This window comes from Glycine max, chromosome 16 (genome assembly GCF_000004515.6).
Source record: "Glycine max cultivar Williams 82 chromosome 16, Glycine_max_v4.0, whole genome shotgun sequence".
Taxonomy (NCBI): Eukaryota; Viridiplantae; Streptophyta; class Magnoliopsida; order Fabales; family Fabaceae; genus Glycine; species Glycine max.
Window position 1 is genome coordinate 33,305,438 of NC_038252.2, and position 19,599 is coordinate 33,325,036.

General features: G+C 30.7%; 2 protein-coding genes across 2 annotated transcripts; one reads left to right on the forward strand and one right to left on the reverse strand.

The window, feature by feature from the left end:
- Positions 1-3,127: 3,127 nt before the first annotated feature.
- LOC102662131 (receptor-like protein EIX2) lies at positions 3,128-8,332 on the forward strand. The gene is made up of 2 exons (XM_006599442.4): positions 3,128-6,613; positions 7,359-8,332. The coding sequence occupies exon 1, from the start codon at positions 3,184-3,186 to the stop codon at positions 6,574-6,576; it is 3,393 nt and encodes a 1,130-aa protein (XP_006599505.1). The 5' UTR covers positions 3,128-3,183; the 3' UTR covers positions 6,577-6,613; positions 7,359-8,332.
- A 2,585-nt stretch (positions 8,333-10,917) lies between these two features.
- On the reverse strand, positions 10,918-16,217 carry LOC102661933 (receptor-like protein EIX2). The gene is made up of 2 exons (XM_006599440.4): positions 13,270-16,217; positions 10,918-12,894 (listed from the first exon to the last, which is right to left on the reverse strand). The coding sequence occupies exon 1, from the start codon at positions 14,419-14,421 to the stop codon at positions 13,273-13,275; it is 1,149 nt and encodes a 382-aa protein (XP_006599503.1). The 5' UTR covers positions 14,422-16,217; the 3' UTR covers positions 10,918-12,894; positions 13,270-13,272.
- Between the last annotated feature and the right edge of the window lie 3,382 nt (positions 16,218-19,599).

A 19,599-nucleotide genomic window follows, 5' to 3' on the forward strand; every position in this document is an offset into this window, starting at 1 on the left:
GAAATTGTTAGAATTTAAAATTTCTCAGAATTTTAAATTTCTTCGTCGAAACACACTAAGCAAATTCTTAGTGGTATGCTGTGGAGTGAAGGAATTGAAGTTGGGAGGTAAGCGGGTGCGGGTTGCTTGGATATCTCAATAGACCAAAATTAATTTAAATAGTTTGAGTTATTTTTTTTTTTATTTAAGGTTAAATTTGAATCAATTAAACTCGTTACTTTTGTTAAGCTTGAAAGTATGTGTAGCGCTACCTGTCTGCTGCCTAGCTTTTATTTCTCTTACTTTTGTTTCTATTAATTCTTTTATTTAGTCTAACTTTAACTTTAGTTAGTGCTCTTACTTTTGTTTTTATTGGTTCTTTTAATTTAATTAGTCCAACTTTAACTTTAATTATTGATTAGTGATGCTCGCACGGAGTTTGTTCTTTTCAATTTTTCTTTTCGTTTTACCATATATACTTCCACGTACGTAACAACTTTCACTTTTCACATTGCAGTTTTCGTCCTTTAGCATCTAAATTTTGAAATTTTAATACTAATTAAGCCACTGTGATCGACAGAAAAGAGAATCAGTAAATGTTTGTAAAATTTCAAAATTTTAAAAGATAACTTTGTCAAAGATGGAACATTACACGCAATTTTTTTTTTTATATAAAATTGTAGGTTTTAAAGATCAATTTTAGAAAGAATATTCAATGTAATAAAACTCTTTAATGTAGCATAAAACATTTGTATTTTCAAGTATTTAAGATTAAGATATGCGTCATGATTCACCAAATATGCTAATATTTTTTTTGGTAAAGTGTCAAGACCAAATATACTTGTTTTTTGGTGAAGACCAAATATGCTATTATATTATGGTCTAGTGGCGCATTTTTATAATGACGTGTTTCTAAGTACTAGACATATGAACCACCGGTAAATAAATCAAAAGGGCAAGCTCAAGCCAAATGAAGTACATCGCACTCTTCTACACATAACAAACAAAAAAAGAACACACAAAAAAGCAAAAGTATAACACATTCATATTACAGCAAAACTTTGAACCAGATCTCCCATGCAATGCAGTGTGATAAATTTCTTTCCCATAAGTTTTGTTTTCAAAGATGGCAGGTATGGAACAAGACATTCTCCAATTATGTCAAAAAAAATATAAAAATGTATATTAAATAAAATAATATACAAAATATTTTAAAAATATTAAATAAAACAAAATAAAAAATATAACAAAAAAAAACTAAAAGAAGAAAACATATATTAATTCATTAAATAATTAAGGTAAAGAACTATTCATGATTTAAAAAATACATGTAAAAAATTCAAATATTAAAATAATTTATGACTTGAATCAAAATATTTCTTTTACAACTTTAGAGTCATTAAAGAAATTGCTATAACTTTAAAGTCGTATTTAAAAAAATGAAAAAAATAAAAGTTATAATTTATTTCATGATTTTAGTGTAAAAGAAACATATGTTACAATCTTTAATGTTATAATATTTGTCACGACTTATCTTTTTAGAATATTAATTTAAATTTTATTTCCATATGGTAAATTTGATAATAAAAAAAAAATCCTTGATTGGTCATTTGGCCTCCTTTGGGTCTCATGTGATCCCAAAAGCTTTAATATGTGCCTGTTAGATTTTCTGTTCGCTGTTCGAGAATTGATTTTGAATTTAAAATTGATTTTGAATATATTTCTATTTGTTTGGTTTGATGTTAGAAAAGAAGTCATAATAATTAATTGTGAGTTCATAATTATTTCTACCTAGGTTGAAGCAACTTTCAATAGGTTCTGTATTGGATGGAAAATTTTGTATTGAATTTTAATTTATTTTTAACTTAATTTTATAATAAAATATTCAAACATAAATCACATCACTTCAAAATTAATTTTAATCTAAATCAATTTTATTAACACCCAACCAAACAGACTTGAACAACCCATCTCTCATGCAAACCAACATTCATTCTTTAACCCTTTCGTTAAGCTATCTCAGGTAGTGCCCAGGATTTTCATTTGAATTAAATTGGAACTCTATGCAAACATGATTTATTTGATTTTTCTACTTCATGTATCAATTTTATTGTTTAGGTTTTTATCTTTAAAATGCATTTTGTAATTTGTAAAAACCTTCAGACTTCAGTGAAGGGGGTAATCAGTTTTGGCAAGTAGTTTACTGGAATTAAATAATATTGAATAAATTAATTTGAATAAATAAAATTAATAAACTAAATAATTTTTCAATTAAAAAAGAATAGATCTTTATTATAGTAATAGAATTATATAGTTTCTGTCTTTTAGAACTTATATACATATATAATTGGTATGTGTATCCCAAAAAGTTTAGAAATCATAATCACATAAATTAGTCAAAGAAATCTTGCAAATGAGTTTGTTAATTGGATTACTAAAAAAAATTAGTTTGTTAATGGGGTGATTACAATTTGCTTATTTATTAGTATAAAACAAAGCAAATATCATCAATGGAGAGAATGACAGGGATAGAAAGTGTGTTGTGGGTGAGTAGAAGTTTCTTTAGCCAAAAAGTTCCACACAAAGTTTCCAATTTTCTATCACATGCAAAACTTTGCCAGTGTCTTTTGTTTTGCATTGACTTGGAAGTCAATTTATGCAAAGATGGAACGCGCCCAGAAATGTCAGAAATTATTAAGGTTGTTACAACATTGCCATCGAAAGGTCATTATCAGAAATTAGGCACTTAAGTTTTATTTTAGTTTAATTTGTTTATTGCCAACTTTGAAATTTGGTCCACCATTTTTTTTCTTGTAAATTTGGTCTTTCCATATTTTAAATTTTGTTCACAATTAATTTGATATTCAATATTTACCAGAAATGGAGATGGCAACACTATTGGATCAATATTTTTTGGTAAATATTAGATGTATGAACAAAAATTATATTAGGAGATTTGTGCTCAAGTAGAGGAAATTAAAATATATAAACCTTGTATATGGAGTCTTCATATTTTAATTTTAAAAAAAAATTAAAGAGAAAATTTCCTTAATATTTTGTCTTCGACGAGAATAAACAACTCTGTCGTTTAGCCATACTATCAACTATATAAATCCTGCCGCAGGATCCATCTTTCATACTTGACAATTAAAGAGAAAACTGATCACAGTAACCGATCTTTGTTTTACTCTTAGTCATTTCATAATGAGTTGTTATTTTTTGAAACTATTTTATGCACTTTTGCTGCTTTTATTGCATGCTGCAGTATCCATTCTTGGATTCAACAGCCTTCCCAATAGCGCAGAAATTAAGTGCATTGAGACTGAGAGACAAACACTCCTCAACTTCAAACATGGCCTCATAGATCGCTATGGCATTCTCTCTACATGGAGTGACGATCACACTAACAGAGACTGTTGCAAATGGAAAGGCATTCTATGCAACAATCATACTGGTCATGTTGAGACGCTTCATCTCCGTGGTCAGGATACACAATATTTGAGAGGTTCAATCAATATCTCTTCATTGATTGCCCTTGAAAATATTGAACACTTGGATCTCAGCAATAATGATTTTCAAGGGAGTCATATCCCAGAAATCATGGGCTCGTTCACCAATTTAAGATATCTCAATCTCTCTCATTCTTTATTTCGTGGGAGTATTCCTTCTGATATTGGAAAGCTTACACATTTACGGTATCTGGATCTAGGCAGTAATGGATATCTTCGTGGACAAATCCCTTATCAACTTGGAAACCTTTCACAATTACTGTATCTGGATCTAGGTCGCAATAAATATCTCCATGGACAACTCCCTTGTCAACTTGGAAACCTTACACATTTACAATATCTTGATCTAAGTTATAATGATTTCCAAGGGGAACTCCCTTATCAACTTGGAAATCTCTCACAGTTGAGGTATCTTGATCTTGCGAGGGGCAATTCATTTTCGGGAGCACTCCCTTTCCAGGTTAGGAATCTTCCTTTGTTGCACACTCTTGGACTTGGTGGCAATTTTGATGTCAAATCTAAGGATGCAGAGTGGTTGACTAATCTTTCTTCTTTGACAAAACTTAAGCTAACTTCACTACGCAACCTTTCCTCTTCTCATCATTGGCTACAAATGATCAGCAAGATTATTCCAAACTTAAGAGAGTTGAGGCTAGTTGGTTGTTCTCTTTCAGATACAAATATTCAATCTCTGTTTTATTCACCTTCCAACTTTTCCACTGCTCTTACCATCCTTGATCTTTCTTTAAATAAGCTCACATCCTCAACATTTCAACTGTTGTCAAACTTTAGCCTTAATCTTCAGGAGCTTTATCTTTATGATAATAACATTGTTTTGTCATCTCCTCTCTGCCTAAACTTTCCTTCTCTTGTTATCCTTGACCTTTCCTATAATAATATGACATCATTAGTCTTTCAAGGTGGTTTCAACTTCAGCTCAAAACTTCAAAATCTTCATTTGCAACATTGTAGTCTTACGGATAGAAGTTTTCTTATGCCATCTACTTCCAGTATGAGTTCTTCATCTTCTCTTGTTTCCCTTGATCTCTCCTCAAATCTGTTGAAATCATCAACTATATTTTACTGGCTCTTTAACTCCACCACCAATCTTCATAAGCTTTCCCTTTATCATAACATGTTGGAAGGTCCCATTCCAGATGGATTTGGGAAAGTAATGAACTCTCTTGAAGTTCTTGACCTCTCCGGTAACAAACTGCAAGGCCAGATTCCATCTTTCTTTGGTAACGTGTGCGCATTGCGGAGTTTAGACCTCTCAAATAACAAGTTGAACGGGGAATTTTCTAGCTTCTTCCGAAATTCTTCATGGTGCAACAGAGACATATTTACGAACTTGGATTTATCTGATAACCGGTTGACTGGCATGTTACCTAAAAGCATTGGATTGCTATCAGAGCTGGAGGATCTTAACTTGGTTAGGAATTCTTTGGAGGGTGAGGTCACTGAATCCCATCTTTCTAATTTTTCCAAATTAAAATACTTGCGGCTATCAGAGAACTCATTGTCTCTGAAATTCGTCCCGAGTTGGGTTCCTCCATTCCAATTAGAATACTTGGGAATCGGTTCTTGCAAGTTGGGCCCCACTTTTCCTAGTTGGCTCAAGACTCAAAGTTCTTTGTATTGGCTTGATATTTCTGATAACGGGATTAATGACTCTGTACCAGACTGGTTTTGGAATAAGTTGCAAAATATGGGATTGTTAAATATGTCTTCCAATTATCTCATTGGTGCAATTCCTAATATATCCTTGAAGCTTCCTTTCAGACCATTTATACATCTGAAATCAAATCAGTTTGAGGGTAAAATTCCGTCATTTTTACTAGAAGCTTCCCATCTGATTCTCTCTGAAAATAATTTTTCCGATGTGTTTTCATTCTTATGTGACCAAAGCACAGCTGCAAAATTTGCCACTTTAGATGTATCACACAATCAAATAAAGGGGCAACTGCCAGATTGTTGGAAATCAGTAAAACAATTACTGTTTCTTGATTTAAGCAGCAATAAATTGTCAGGGAAGATTCCTACGTCCATGGGCGCCCTTGTTAATATAGAAGCCTTAATTTTACGAAACAATGGTTTAACGGGTGAGTTGCCTTCTTCTTTGAAGAATTGCAGCAGTTTATTTATGCTGGACCTGAGTGAAAATATGTTGTCGGGTCCAATACCATCATGGATTGGAGAAAGTATGCAGCAATTGATAATGTTGAACATGCGAGGAAATCACCTCTCAGGAAATCTACCCGTCCATCTCTGTTATTTGAAGAGTATTCAATTGTTGGATCTTTCAAGGAATAACTTGTCAAGAGGAATTCCAACTTGCTTAAAGAATTTGACTGCAATGTCTGAACAGACCATCAACTCAAGTGACACTATGTCTCGTATATATTGGTATAATAACACTTACTATGAAATTTATGGTAGTTACTCATTGGGAGGTTATATGCTTGGCATAACATGGATGTGGAAAGGTGTGGAACGAGGGTTCAAGAATCCAGAGTTAAAGCTCAAAAGCATTGATCTTTCCAGTAACAATTTAACGGGTGAAATACCAAAAGAGTTCGGATATTTGCTTGGGTTGGTTTCTTTGAATCTATCAAGAAACAATTTGAGTGGAGAAATTCCTTCTCAGATAGGGAATTTAAGTTCACTAGAATCACTTGACTTGTCAAGAAATCACATCTCTGGGAGAATTCCTTCTTCTCTTTCTGAAATTGATTATTTGCAAAAATTAGACTTGTCACACAACTCTCTTTCTGGAAGAATCCCATCAGGAAGACATTTTCAAACCTTTGAAGCCTCTAGTTTTGAAGGAAACATTGATCTTTGTGGCGAACAACTTAACAAAACTTGTCCTGGGGATGGAGATCAGACAACAGAAGAGCATCAAGAACCACCAGTCAAAGGTGATGATTCAGTTTTCTATGAGGGATTATACATCAGCTTGGGGATTGGATACTTCACTGGATTTTGGTGCTTATTAGGGCCATTACTACTGTGGCCTCCTTGGAGAATTGCTTACATCCGGTTTCTGAACAGATTAACAGACTATGTATATGTATGCTTATGGTGAATGTGAGAATTGTTGCTGATCGTTCCAAGGCAAAAAGGTATGTTCTAGATTTATTTGTCAAGTTCATGGTTTATGTTCTGACTTTGTTTTACATATATCAAGAAATTGCTTCACTGATCAAAAAGAGCAATATGTATTTCACTTGGAGGAGGCCTAGAATAATAATAATAATTTAATCTAATTAATATTTAACTTGTAATTTCTTTTATATTTTTTGTAAAGAAAAAATATACAACTATATTAAGCATAAAAACATTACTTTCTAATTAGTTTTATCATTTATATGAAAATAAATAGATACGTTTTTTTATTCCTAATTATTAGAAACATAAATTCTTTCAAATATATTAATTATACATTTATAGAAGAAACAAGTAGATGCATTTCTTTAAAATGATTTTCCATAATTATAAATGTATACTTGCACATTACAAATACTTTATTATTCTTTTTAATTTCTTTTTATCTCACTTTTTACTATCACATTAACACATTATATTATCTATTATACCTACACTTCTCTTTCTTTCTTTTTTCTTTTATCTCCCTAAGTGTCAACTAAGATGACATGTATTATTTTTCAATATTTTTTTCATAAATTTTAAGGGGACCGTAATTCTTTTAACATGGTATTTTAAATACACTTTGTGAAAAACTTAGGGGTCATGGTCCGTGCATGTATACTTCCATTTTCAATTTTATATGAAAAAATATAATTCTGTTTATATCTTGTAATTAATCCACCACATTAATTTTTGTACAAAAAATGCCGATTGTTGCAGATGCGCTGCACGCTTCTGATCAGAGAAGAAACCATTGTTGGCAGCTACAAATGCGAGATAATTCTTTAGTATAGGAGTTTACAATGTTTTGTATTTAAGTAATGAACTGCAAAATCTTGTTTCCAGAAACTTAGTATGCTATTGTTGTATTTTATTGTATAATATATTTGTAATGCTGTTTGTTTTTCATTATTGTGCTTAGATCTGTGATATCTAAAATTTCACCATTTCATATTCATCTTCAACAATGCTTTCTACTATATTCTCCTAGTGCAGCTATACTTAACTGTGAATCAAATTTGTGCACGAGAAGAATAATGCAAGATACCCTATTTGTTCCTATAGTTACTACCAGTATATTTGCATCCTTGTGTTAGGTTGCTGGTCTTATCACATTTTATCTATTTATCTCACAATTATCCCGAAGATAGAAAAGGATATATCTGTAAATGAAATTCACACAAATGAATGCTAATTTGAAATTCTCTCTCTTCCGTAGCACCAATATGAGAGTGCCAATTAGATCCCATCATCTAGTCCTTATTTTAGGAATAAGTTTCGTAAGAAAAGGGAAAGGATCATAGGCAGTCTAAAACACAACTTCATTTCATGCAGTTTTGCCATTTCTTTTGCACTTTTCATTTTTTAATTTGTATTCTGCCATTTAAATTGATACACTTTTCTAAATGTTGTAAGCTATCAAACTTCTAGTTTTATAAGAAGTCTGTCTGCAATAAATGGTATCATTAGTAATTAGTACATATTCTCACTGGTATCACTGAAAATATCTCTTGGAGATTACCTTTCCAAGATAGGAGTGGACCACGTATGGTTCATCATGGGCTTAGCCTGTCAAATCATGATCATGATTAGTTGAAGGTTCACCACAAGTATTTACAATAAATCTATTGCAATACTAATTTTTCTTTTCTCTGCAGCTTTAGGCGAAGTCTCCCTAATTTAGGAATAAATGCATTAATTCGTAGTCTGTGCAAAACATTAGTGTAAAGATAAATTAGTACTATTACATTTTTCATACTTTTGACAAAATAACATATCATATTTTTTTGAGTTTAAATAATTGTTTTTTGCTCCTATAAAATTAAGGATTTTTTTAATACTTTAATATATAATTTTTTTTATATATTTTAGTGCTTGTAATTTTAATATTTGAATTTATTGTTTGCTATCAACTATCAATAGGTTAAGAGTGATGTTGCTAGTTCATTGTTCCGTCGACGATATCAATAGTTTGACATGCTATTATTATATGTAAATCTTCTGGTAAATTGAATTTTTAAATTCTTATATGTTTAAAATAATTGATGATGTTAGATTAATTAATGAGAAATTTAAAAACATAATTTACTAAAAATAATTCCATATTATTTATTGTTAAAATCTTTATAAGTCAATTAACGGTTAATGTAATTCCATGTTATATCATCAAATAATATTCTTACTTGACAATAAAGACTAAATATTTTTTTTAAGTTTGACTAGGACTAAAATAAAAAACTTTGAAAAACTAAAGCAGAAAACACACTAATTTACCGTAGCCAAAATGATGTTTAAGCCTTGTTTGTGTTAATTTTACATAGACTTTTTCTAAGTATCGTGCTCGTTAAAGTGAAAAACTCAAATATCTTTTATGGGTACCTCACAGTGTCATCTAATGACATTACAAAATTTCCCTTGATAATGTAAAAACAGAATCATATTTATATTTTTTATTTATTAAATTTTTAACATCATTTTTTTGTCGAATTATCTGATGAAATTTTAGTTATTACAACATGCTGCTACAATATGAAGTATATCTTCATGAACCTGTAATTAATATACGAAATCATTTTACTACACAATTATATAATTATTGATTTTTTATTATAAATTCTAATTTTTTTTTCTTGAAGAATGGTAAGATTTTGTAAGAGTAATTTTTTAAAAGCCATGTCTTAATTAAAGAAAAAAAATCAAATCGCAACATATAAGAAAATATTTATTAAACGTGATTGATTAACATGGCAGTATCAAATGAAACAAGAATGGTTTCCCTCTCATATTTTTCTTTTAAAAAAATTATATATACAGGTTTATTAATTTTTTATATAAAATATATAGTTATGAAATTTATTAATTAACATAATTTTGTATGTTTAAGCTTGTTATTATTTTACTCCTCCACTAATTATTTTCCGGATATGTTCATGCATGTTAATTAATCCCTATTAAATATTTTAATCCCCAACATATGAACACGGAAGATTCCAGCCAAAAGATATAATTGAACACAGAGAATACCACTTTTTTTTTTGGTCTAGAAGAATACCACCTGTTTAAGAGAACATGCATCTACAAGATATTGGTGGTTTTTTCTTCTTCTTATGATAGCATAGACACAATTCTGAAGAATACCACCTGTTTAATTGAAAATTCTGAAGATAATTTGTCTTATCACATGAAAGTTTGAGGACACAATTTCTGCCCAAAACATAAGCTCCCACTGTCTACTTCATCAACAGACTACATATATGTGATATGATTCTAAAAACAAAACACGTATAAACAGCCGGTTCATTTAAATCCAATAGTTTGTGGAAAAATTCTGTCTTCACGGTATTCTTTTTCCATACTAGGGTCCGTTGACTGATACATCAGCTAATCGCTATCAAGTTTCAAATATATCAACCAAATATTGAGATAAATGCCACAAAATCAAAAATAAAAAAGAATCCCGTGCATTTACATTATCTGAAATTCTTTGAATGGTATCTGGTCCAAGAGAAAATTCCAAAAGCAAATTTATTTTAAAGGATATAAAAATACAATAAAAAGAATATTTTGACACCAGGAAATATGTAAAATGAACAAATAAGGAGAGAAGTATTTTTCTTCACAATATAGCATGCTAGACAAAATTATCAATTGTTAATGACACAGAGAGGTGTAAGCTAAGAAAAAGACCATCAAGTCAATTGTCTTTCCTCTCAATATTTTATCCCGAGTAATTATATAAGTGATTTTTACATCATATTTTAACCCAAACAATCATAAGACTCATGTTTATGATTTTTTTCTCACTTATTATATGGCACTCAACTTTTTCATTTCTATCTTATGTGAGACTTCTCCTCACACTTGTACTTCAATAGTCTTTTCCTCATGTTTGTGTTTCTCCCACATGTTAATCTTCCCCTCGAGCGGAAGTCATTTTCAATCCAAGAATATTCAATGGTGACCCTTAGAGCTTAATCATTACTGCCCCCGGCTTGTCTAGCCATTGCCACAACATGTTCTAGTATTTTGTACTATTGCAACACCTTCAACTCTGCTACCTGACATTCATGCATGAATTCACCCGTCATAAAGACTTTTGATGCAAGGAACTCTATATCCATGAATCCATCAACGTCATCTTACTCGTCTAAGCTAGTCACCAAGTCAAACCATTGACTCTGATATCAAATTTTTTGAAAAATCCAATAGAGTAAATACTAGAGAAATTTTCCGCAATAGGTCACCAAACAAATTACAAAAGTAAACTTGATATCATATCTTAAAGTTCCAACACTTATTTTTGAATAAAAAAACTGTAGGTGGATTCTAGAATAATTTTAATAGCATAAGAGATAGGCAAAACCAAAACATAGTTTTAGTTCACAAACTAAACAGGATCTAGACTTGTATGTGAGCCCCTTTTTGTTGCTCATTCAACCCTGCTCTTAGACATTAACTTATTTATAAGTAAAAATCAGAATGCAGGGGAGAGTGAATATGATACGGCTTACCAGTAGGAAGAGGACTTCTAAGAACCCCTGAGAAGTGTAATGTACAACAAGAATACAGTTTCGTGGGAATCAATTTTCAATTTCCCATGAATTTAGATAGCGAACTAGTAATTATTATAATTTCAAAAACAAAAGTGGTCAGAAGATCAACATGTCCTCACTTATACAAACTCAATCGATGGCACAAAAAAACAAAATTCCTGATCAATTTTCATTCCATGTCTGGAGCAAAAGTACTTCCACAACAGCAATGGGAACGAAATAGCGTGCATAATGCAAAATGGTATTAATGACTGCTACAATTTTGTAATATGCAGCATATAACAAAGGTTTGGAGGATGCTATTGCTGTTCTTATCAAAATAGCAATGCCTAGCTATTGATTCTCGGGATTGTAATTTATTTTTGCTTATTTAGTACCTTTTTGTGTTGAGAATTTCTTCCTCTCAATAATAGGGCAAAAGTTTACATTGTGTTGAGAATTTCTTCCTCACAATAATAACAAGATTGATTGTTGACAATTTGGCAACTCTTATTTTAATCTATGATAACATATTCTGATCCACGTGAGTTAAGGGAGAAAAATTAATTAAAATTTAGGTGTGCTCTATAGTAATAGGATTTGGTGCTCTGTTTTATTCAAATTCAGCTGAAAAGTTCATGATGTGACATTTTGTTGTTAGGTCCAATCAAATATTGTTCCAGAGGGTTCTAGTAGTTTAGGTGATGTCTTATATGTTTTACAACTTCTGTTTTTATTTTATATTTTCGCTTCTCTGAACTTGTCTTGGTTTTTAACTCAGACGAGATGACTTCTTTATATTTAAAAGAGAAAAAATTCTTATCTGCTCAGTTACAGACAATGGTTATGATATCTACATGTGAATAATAAATTCAGTTATCAAGATGATTTTGTATGCTCTTTTTCCAATCTACTCTGCATGTCTCATCAATAAATATTCTGCACTTTAATTGCATAATTTTAACATCATGTTTTAGAGCTGACTCTTTTTGTTATATTTTTCCCAGTGCAAGTAAACCTCCCGGAAAGATCAATAGAGCAATATTTTGTTTCCACAAAATAAGAACCATATATGACAGAAAGCTTTTTTTTCTTTATTTGGAGCTAAGGATAGTATGACAAAAGTTTCTGTAACAATATGTGTAAAATTCATAAGCTCTTTGAAATTAGACCTTAAAAATGGTTGGACAAGAAATAAAATGAAGTGAAGATAGCTGGATGTTAGACCAACTTCATTTGCACACCTTTGTTGATAAGAAGTATAGCTGAATCAAGGTAGAGCTGTAGAGGACGAGGAGAACCTCAATAGACAGCAATGACACCAGCATGTTGATGTAATAATAGTCTAATTTGCACTGAACACTTTGATGATAAAAACAAAAGCATTTTTAATTATTCAATTACCAACAAATCAGTGTAATTAAAGAGAAATGCTAATGTAATTATAATCATTATTTTGTAGGTCGTAAAGCGAGTATTTAAATTTTGCAGGCTTAAATAAGTAGTCGGAACATACTAGCCTGATCAACAAACATTATTTTGATATCTCGCATTCTTGAAAAGAGATTATAGAATAAAAAGACAATCAAAATCAATAGGTTTTTCCAAACACTTATTTTGCATTGCATACCAAACATCAATACTACATAGTACATATCGTACACATTCAGCTATTCATGAAGCTTTCATCCCGGATTGAAATTTTGAAGCTAATACGCCATAAACTGCAAATTCCGTGCTACATATCAGATTACATATATTAATGGAAATGGAGAAGAATTAGACAACGAGTTTTCGTAGTAGATTAAATGAAATGGAAATCTAGCTATATAGCCATTCAAGTACACAAATGTGCATAGCAGTAAGCATTTTTTCATGAGGTTTAAACTTCAAACATTAGACATATTGAAAAAAAAATCTCTAAACAGAGAACATGCACCAGCATCTAAACAATTTCTTTAACAAGAAGAAGAATAGTAATAATCTTTTTCGATAAAGTAACTACTATTAGTGAAGGCACAAATTAAAGAAACGGAAGGAAAGTAACTATTAGTAAACACTATGAAGTTCCAAAGGGTGAAGTTATTGGAATTACGTACCTACTAGCCTTTGAACCACATATGGCACTTGGCCATGTTCACTTCCACCATTAGAAGTATATAGTCTGTGAGTCTGATCAAGAATCTTTGGTAAGCAATTCTCCATGGTTTCCAAAGTAGTATTGGCCCTAATAAGCCCCAAAAGCCTGTGAAGAATCCTAGGCCCAAGCTCATATATAATGCTCCATAGAATATTGAATCTTCATCTTCATCATCAACTGCTTCTCCTTCAGGCGTCCCTATTGGCTTATCTCCAGGACAACTTTTGTTAAGTTGTTGACCACAAAGATTCGTATTTCCTTCAAAACTAGAGCCATCAAAGGTTTGCAACTGTCTTCCCCAAGGGATTCTTCCATTGAGATCGTTGTTTGATAAGTCTAAGACAGCAAGACGGTCAATTTTGGAAAGAGTAGATGGAATTTTTCCTGAGATATGATTTCTTGATAAGTCAAGAAATTCTAACGAATTTAAATTCCCAATCTCAGAAGGAATTTGTCCATGTAAGTTGTTTCTTGATAAATTCAAAGATACCAATCCAAGTAAATATCCAAGCTCTTTTGATACTTCACCTGTTAAATCATTACTTGAGAGATCAATGCTCTTCAGAAGATTCTCTGGATTCCAATACATATGATCCTGACCTTTCCACATCAATAACACATTAGAGTCATAAATGAGAGGGGAGATTGATGTAGATGATATTCTTCGCCCCATTACAATTTGACTTGTGATTACTCTGCTTTCCATCATCGCAGTATAGTTCCTTAGACAAGTTGGAATTCCTTTTGACAAGTTATTTCTTGAAAGATCCAAGATATGAATTTGCCTCAAATAACAGAGATGAACAGGAACACTTCCATTAAAGTGGTTTACACGCAAGCTCAAGATTTGTAATTGTTGTAAACTTTGTCCAATCCATGACGGTATTGGACCAGACAACAAATTTTCACTCAAGTCTAGTATATCTAAACGAGTGCAGTTCTTCAAGGTGAATGGTAGGTCTCCAATAAAATTGTTGTGTCTTAAGACCAAAGCTTCCAAATTAACAAGTGTACCCATGGACTGTGGAATCTTGCCTGACAATTTATTATTGCTCAGATCAAGAAATTCTAATGTATTTAGATGTTCCCAACAGTTGGGCAGTTGTCCCATTATTCGATTACTTGATAAGTCCAAAGTGTGTAGTTTGTACTTGCTCTTTTTCCACACAAGAATGTGTTTAAGCCTGAAATCTCATTGTTGGAAAAATCTAATGCATAAGCGTGGGATAAAAAAGCAGGAATTTCACCTTCAAGTTGATTTGAATTTAGAATTATAAGTTTATAGTCATCAGTAAGCTTGATCGGTAAATTCGGAATTGTACCTTTGAGAGTGTTGTAAGACATATTCATCAAACTTATAGACTGTAACTTGTTCCAAAACGCACAAAGTCATCAATCCCAGCATCAGAGATATCTGGAAAGACCAAGTGACTTTGATTTTGGAGCCAACTTGGGAAACTAGGACCCAACTTGCAAGAAGCTAGTCCCAAATTATATAATTGGAAAGGTGGAACCCATGTAGTACCAAACTTTAGAGACAACGAGTTGTCTGTTAAGTCTAACTCCTCCAATTTGGACAAATTTGTGAGATGCCATTCATTGATATCACCCTCCAAGTAATTATCCTGTAGGTGAAGAGACTCCAACTCATGTAGCAACCCAATGCTTTTAGGTATTTCTCCAGTTAACCGATTATTGGAAAGATGCAATGCCCTCAAAGATGTAAAATTTGAAAGATTAGGTATTGGACCTTCTAACGAGTTATCATTAAGGTTAAGGGTGACAAGAGGAGATGATGAATTTTGAATGGAAGCATATAGCACAACACTTTCATCAGTGAGATTACAATCAACTAGACTCAACTCTCTCAAGTTTGTTATAAGCTCACCGATCATTTGTTGCCAGTAACGAGAGGAGCCAAGATTATGCAATGATGTCAGGTCAAGAGTTGTTAAAAAAGAGAGAGAAGATAGCCACTTTGCATCGTTAATTTTAAGATCAAAATTGCCTTCAAGTCTAAGAGTATGCAAGATAGGAAGATTCCCAACCCGGAAAGGTATTGGTCCGGAAAGATTAAGTCCTCCAAGACAAAGATATTGCAGTTGTGAGAGGTTTTTAAAGTGATAAGGGATCTCTCCATGAATAGCCACATTATAACTTAGATCTAGATATCGTAAGGCTGTAAGCTTCCCTACTTCAGAAGGGATTTCTCCAAGAAGAGAATTTCAACTCAGATCTAGATGTTGTAAGCTTGTAAGCACCCCTACTTCAGAAGGGATTTCTCCACTAAGAGAATTTAGGCTTAGATCTAGATGCTGTAAACTTGTAAGCTTCCCTAGTTGAGAAGGTATTGCTCCATCAAGAGAATTCCATTTAAGATCAAGATACTCCAACTTTGAGAGATTCCCCAATTCATAAGGAATTCTCCCACCAAACCTCGACCATGATAGATCAAGATATTTTAAGTTGGTGAACGAGCCCATAAATTTTGGGATGTAACTCCCTTCAAAATCATTATTGCTAAGATTCAAATATTCAATATTTTGCAAGTCAATCAATGAAGAAATATTGATTAGACCTGACAAACGTTGTGGGTAGTGACCATGAAGATCAAGCATGTAGACGTGACCTGTTTCATTATTGCATTGAAGGCCTTTCCATTTGCAACAATCTCTGTTGTTTTCATCATCCCTCCATGTAGAGAGCATGCCAGAGTCATTTACAAGGCCACGTTTGAAGTTGAGGAGGGCTTGTCTCTCACTTTCAATGCATTTCACACGTGAGATCTCCGATGTAGAGTTCAATCCAAGAATGGATATTTCAGTATGCAAAAAGCACACTAACAATGAAAACAAGATTTTGAGAAAGTAACCACCCATTAGGATTTTTCAGATATGAATTATGGTTTACCAGTTGTGCTGTATTGAAGATTTAAGTAGTTACTATACTTGTACGGCACAATTTCTACGCCCTTTGTTTTCATTCGCTGTTCCAAGTCTAGAAAGCAAGAAAGTTTCAAAAGGTAGAGTTATTTGAATGAAAAGAAAATTAAAGGAAACTCTTGTCGTCAAAATGAGAAAATGGAATAGAGTTGAATATGAGAAACACAATTACTTCTTTATTATATATTTCTTGGTTTTAAATTAATATATCAAGCAGCAATTAGATCTTAGATGTAAAAAGAATCTCGAATTCTAATGGAACTTCAATGTTAGCACAGCTTAATTTCTTCGCCCTTTGTCTTCGTTCGCTGTTCCAAGTCAAAGCAAGCAAGAAAGTTTCAAAGGTAGAGTTGTCAAAATGTGAAAATAGGAATAGAGTTGAAAATGTCAGACACAAATACTTCTTTATTATGCATTTCTTCGTTTTAAATTAACAAGCTAGTGGGTTTTAGATTTAAAAGTTCTTGAATTATAATGAAACTTTAATGGATAATATATTCATACTAGTATATTAACTATGTTTAAATACTTTATGAAAAAACTTTCTAATAAGAATACTTATGAGAGGAAAAGGCCATTTTTATAAAGATTTAATAATTAAAAAACACATGCTACAGGGATTAAAAAATAAGATCGCATGAAAGAAAATTTTAAAAGAATATTTGGACTAGTTAGGATTTGAAGAAAAATTTAGTATAAAAACTGAAATTAAATCATTTTATATTCGAGTTAAAATATAACTTCTATTGATTTAAACCTTAAATTTTTTTTTTATCAAAATGATACATAAAATAAAAAAAATTCTAATTTCTTCATAAAAAAAAACCTTCCATCTACTTATATAACACAACAGTGTTAAGTTTATATGTTACTAATCGTATTAGAGAGGACATGACATCTACCACATCAATATCATACCCATTTCGTATTTTACTCATTCAGTTTCGATATAGAAATTTTCTTTTTTTTAAAAATGAAGGTAATTATTTTTTAAAAAGGTAATTATTTAAAACTAATTTTATTTTATTCTTTGAACTAATTTTCTCATTCAGTTTCTATATAGAAATTTTATTTTGCTCATTCCAATAAGTTATTTGTAGGAGTGTTTACCGATCGACTTAACTTGAATTTGATTAAACTTGTTATTCAATCACATGAAAAATTTATGTGTTGGGTTATGGGTCAGGTGTGTGTAACGTTTTTTACAAATCCAGCTAAATCGGATCAAAAACTGGTTGGGTCGAATTGGATTAATCGGGTGTTAATATTTTTTATTTTGTAAAAATAATTTTTTTAAGCACAATAATTTTTTTTTCTAAAGTTTTTTAGGTATAGAATAACTAAATGTACTCAAAGAAATCAAATTGTAATAATATTTAACTTACAGAAGTAATGGTTTTACTATCGATGAATACCGTGTTTTTATGTTAAAAAATCATGGTAGTTTAATAAAAATAATTTAATAAACTATATGAGCTAAAAATTAATGTATTTTGTATTTAATAATTAATTTATATATAATAATAAATTTAATTATATGATATGGAACTTGGAGACCAATAAATACATTATAGAAAATTAGTAAAAAGAATCTCTCAACGAATAATATAGATGAGAATTTGATTTTTATTTGAGTCTTATTGTAATAGAATATGAATATTGTTGATGTATGAAATATTGATATTTTTGTATTGTAATATAAATATTATATTTTAAATAAATAGCGTGATATATACATTATAATTTTTTAAAAAAATTCACAGGTATCAAAATATATCAGTACTTTCAAATAATGACAAAAAATGATATTGTCGTCTCCTATGTTTTCTAACTCTTTTGATGGGTTAAAAAATTAAGCACACAAACACATCAAATTTAAAAGGTAAAACAACTGCATAGACTTTGAAATTGTCCATCTTTGTAGAAATTTTAAATCGAGACAAATTAAACTTGCATTTTGTGTGTTTTAGCAAAATGACACATGATATTTATTGGTCTTAGTTCTAAGTAGACTTTTGTTAGTATGATATCAATCCTAGAATGATTTAGAAATACTCTAACGTGCAACTTAAGTATGTTTTGGAAGAGAGGAAAGAAAATGAAAAAGGGTAAAAAAGGTTTAAAATTTGAATTTAAAAAATTAGAAGGAAAGAAAATTTAATTGAAAGAATGTAATCACATATTTTCATCACTCTCCTTTTTATTTTTCTTCTTTTATACACCTTACACCTATTTTTATCTTTGAGGAAGACTAACAATACTCTTTTCTGTTATTTATTAAAAATTTATAAAAAATCACAAATTTTAGTTAATGATTTCACATAAAAAATTAAGAAATATATATAATCATTAAATAAGAAATAGAACTCGCCAATTTAAATTTATAATTTCTAACAAATTTTAATTACTTTATAACAAAAAAAAAAGTACTAGACAGTGTCACTAACGATATTTCTCTTCTTTTATATTTCCACCGGCGCAATCACTTTGCTACTGAAACCACAACAACTATCATGCCTGTCCCACAATTTTCTCTTATTACATTGACTAAGTGCATCTTTATTTTTATTTTTCCTTCATATAACCTTTAATTTGGTTCACAATTAAGAGGATATGTCTTCTAGGCGGGAAGGAGTATACTAAATACTTATTTTGTTGATAACATGGACTGATTTTTTTAAAAATTTTACTGGGACTAAAATAAAAAACATTGAAAGACTAAAAATCATTGTTATATTTTTTTATTAAAATTTGTAACATCATTTTTTTGTCGAATTATCTGATGAAATTTTAGTTGTTACAACTTGCTGGTACATTATGAAGTAGAGCTTGATGAACCTGTAATTAATATATGAGATAATTTTATTACACAATTATATAATTATTGAATTTTTTATTATAAATTGCTTATCACCTGAGCGTAATAAAGGAATTTAAAATATATAAGCCTCATATATGGAATCTTCGTATTTTAATTTTTAAAATAAAGTTTTTTTTAAGAGAAAACTTCCTTATTTTGCTGTCAGTTTGTTTTCTTGTCTTTGAACAAGAATTAACAACTTATTCGTATGGTCATACTATCATCACTGTTCCCGATTTTCAGTTTAGTGAGTTGTTTCATATCAGCAAAAATATAATGAGCAATAATTGTTTTCAAAACTAACGTATGCATTTGTGAATTTAAAAACAAGTGCAAAGATTTTTTTATTTCTTGGGACAAGTGCAAAACTTAAAATTGTTAATCTACACAAAACATTCATGTAAACATAAATTAATCTTGCATTTCTTGTACTTGGGCAAAATAACACATCATATTTTTTTGTGTGCTTAAATAATTTGATTACACA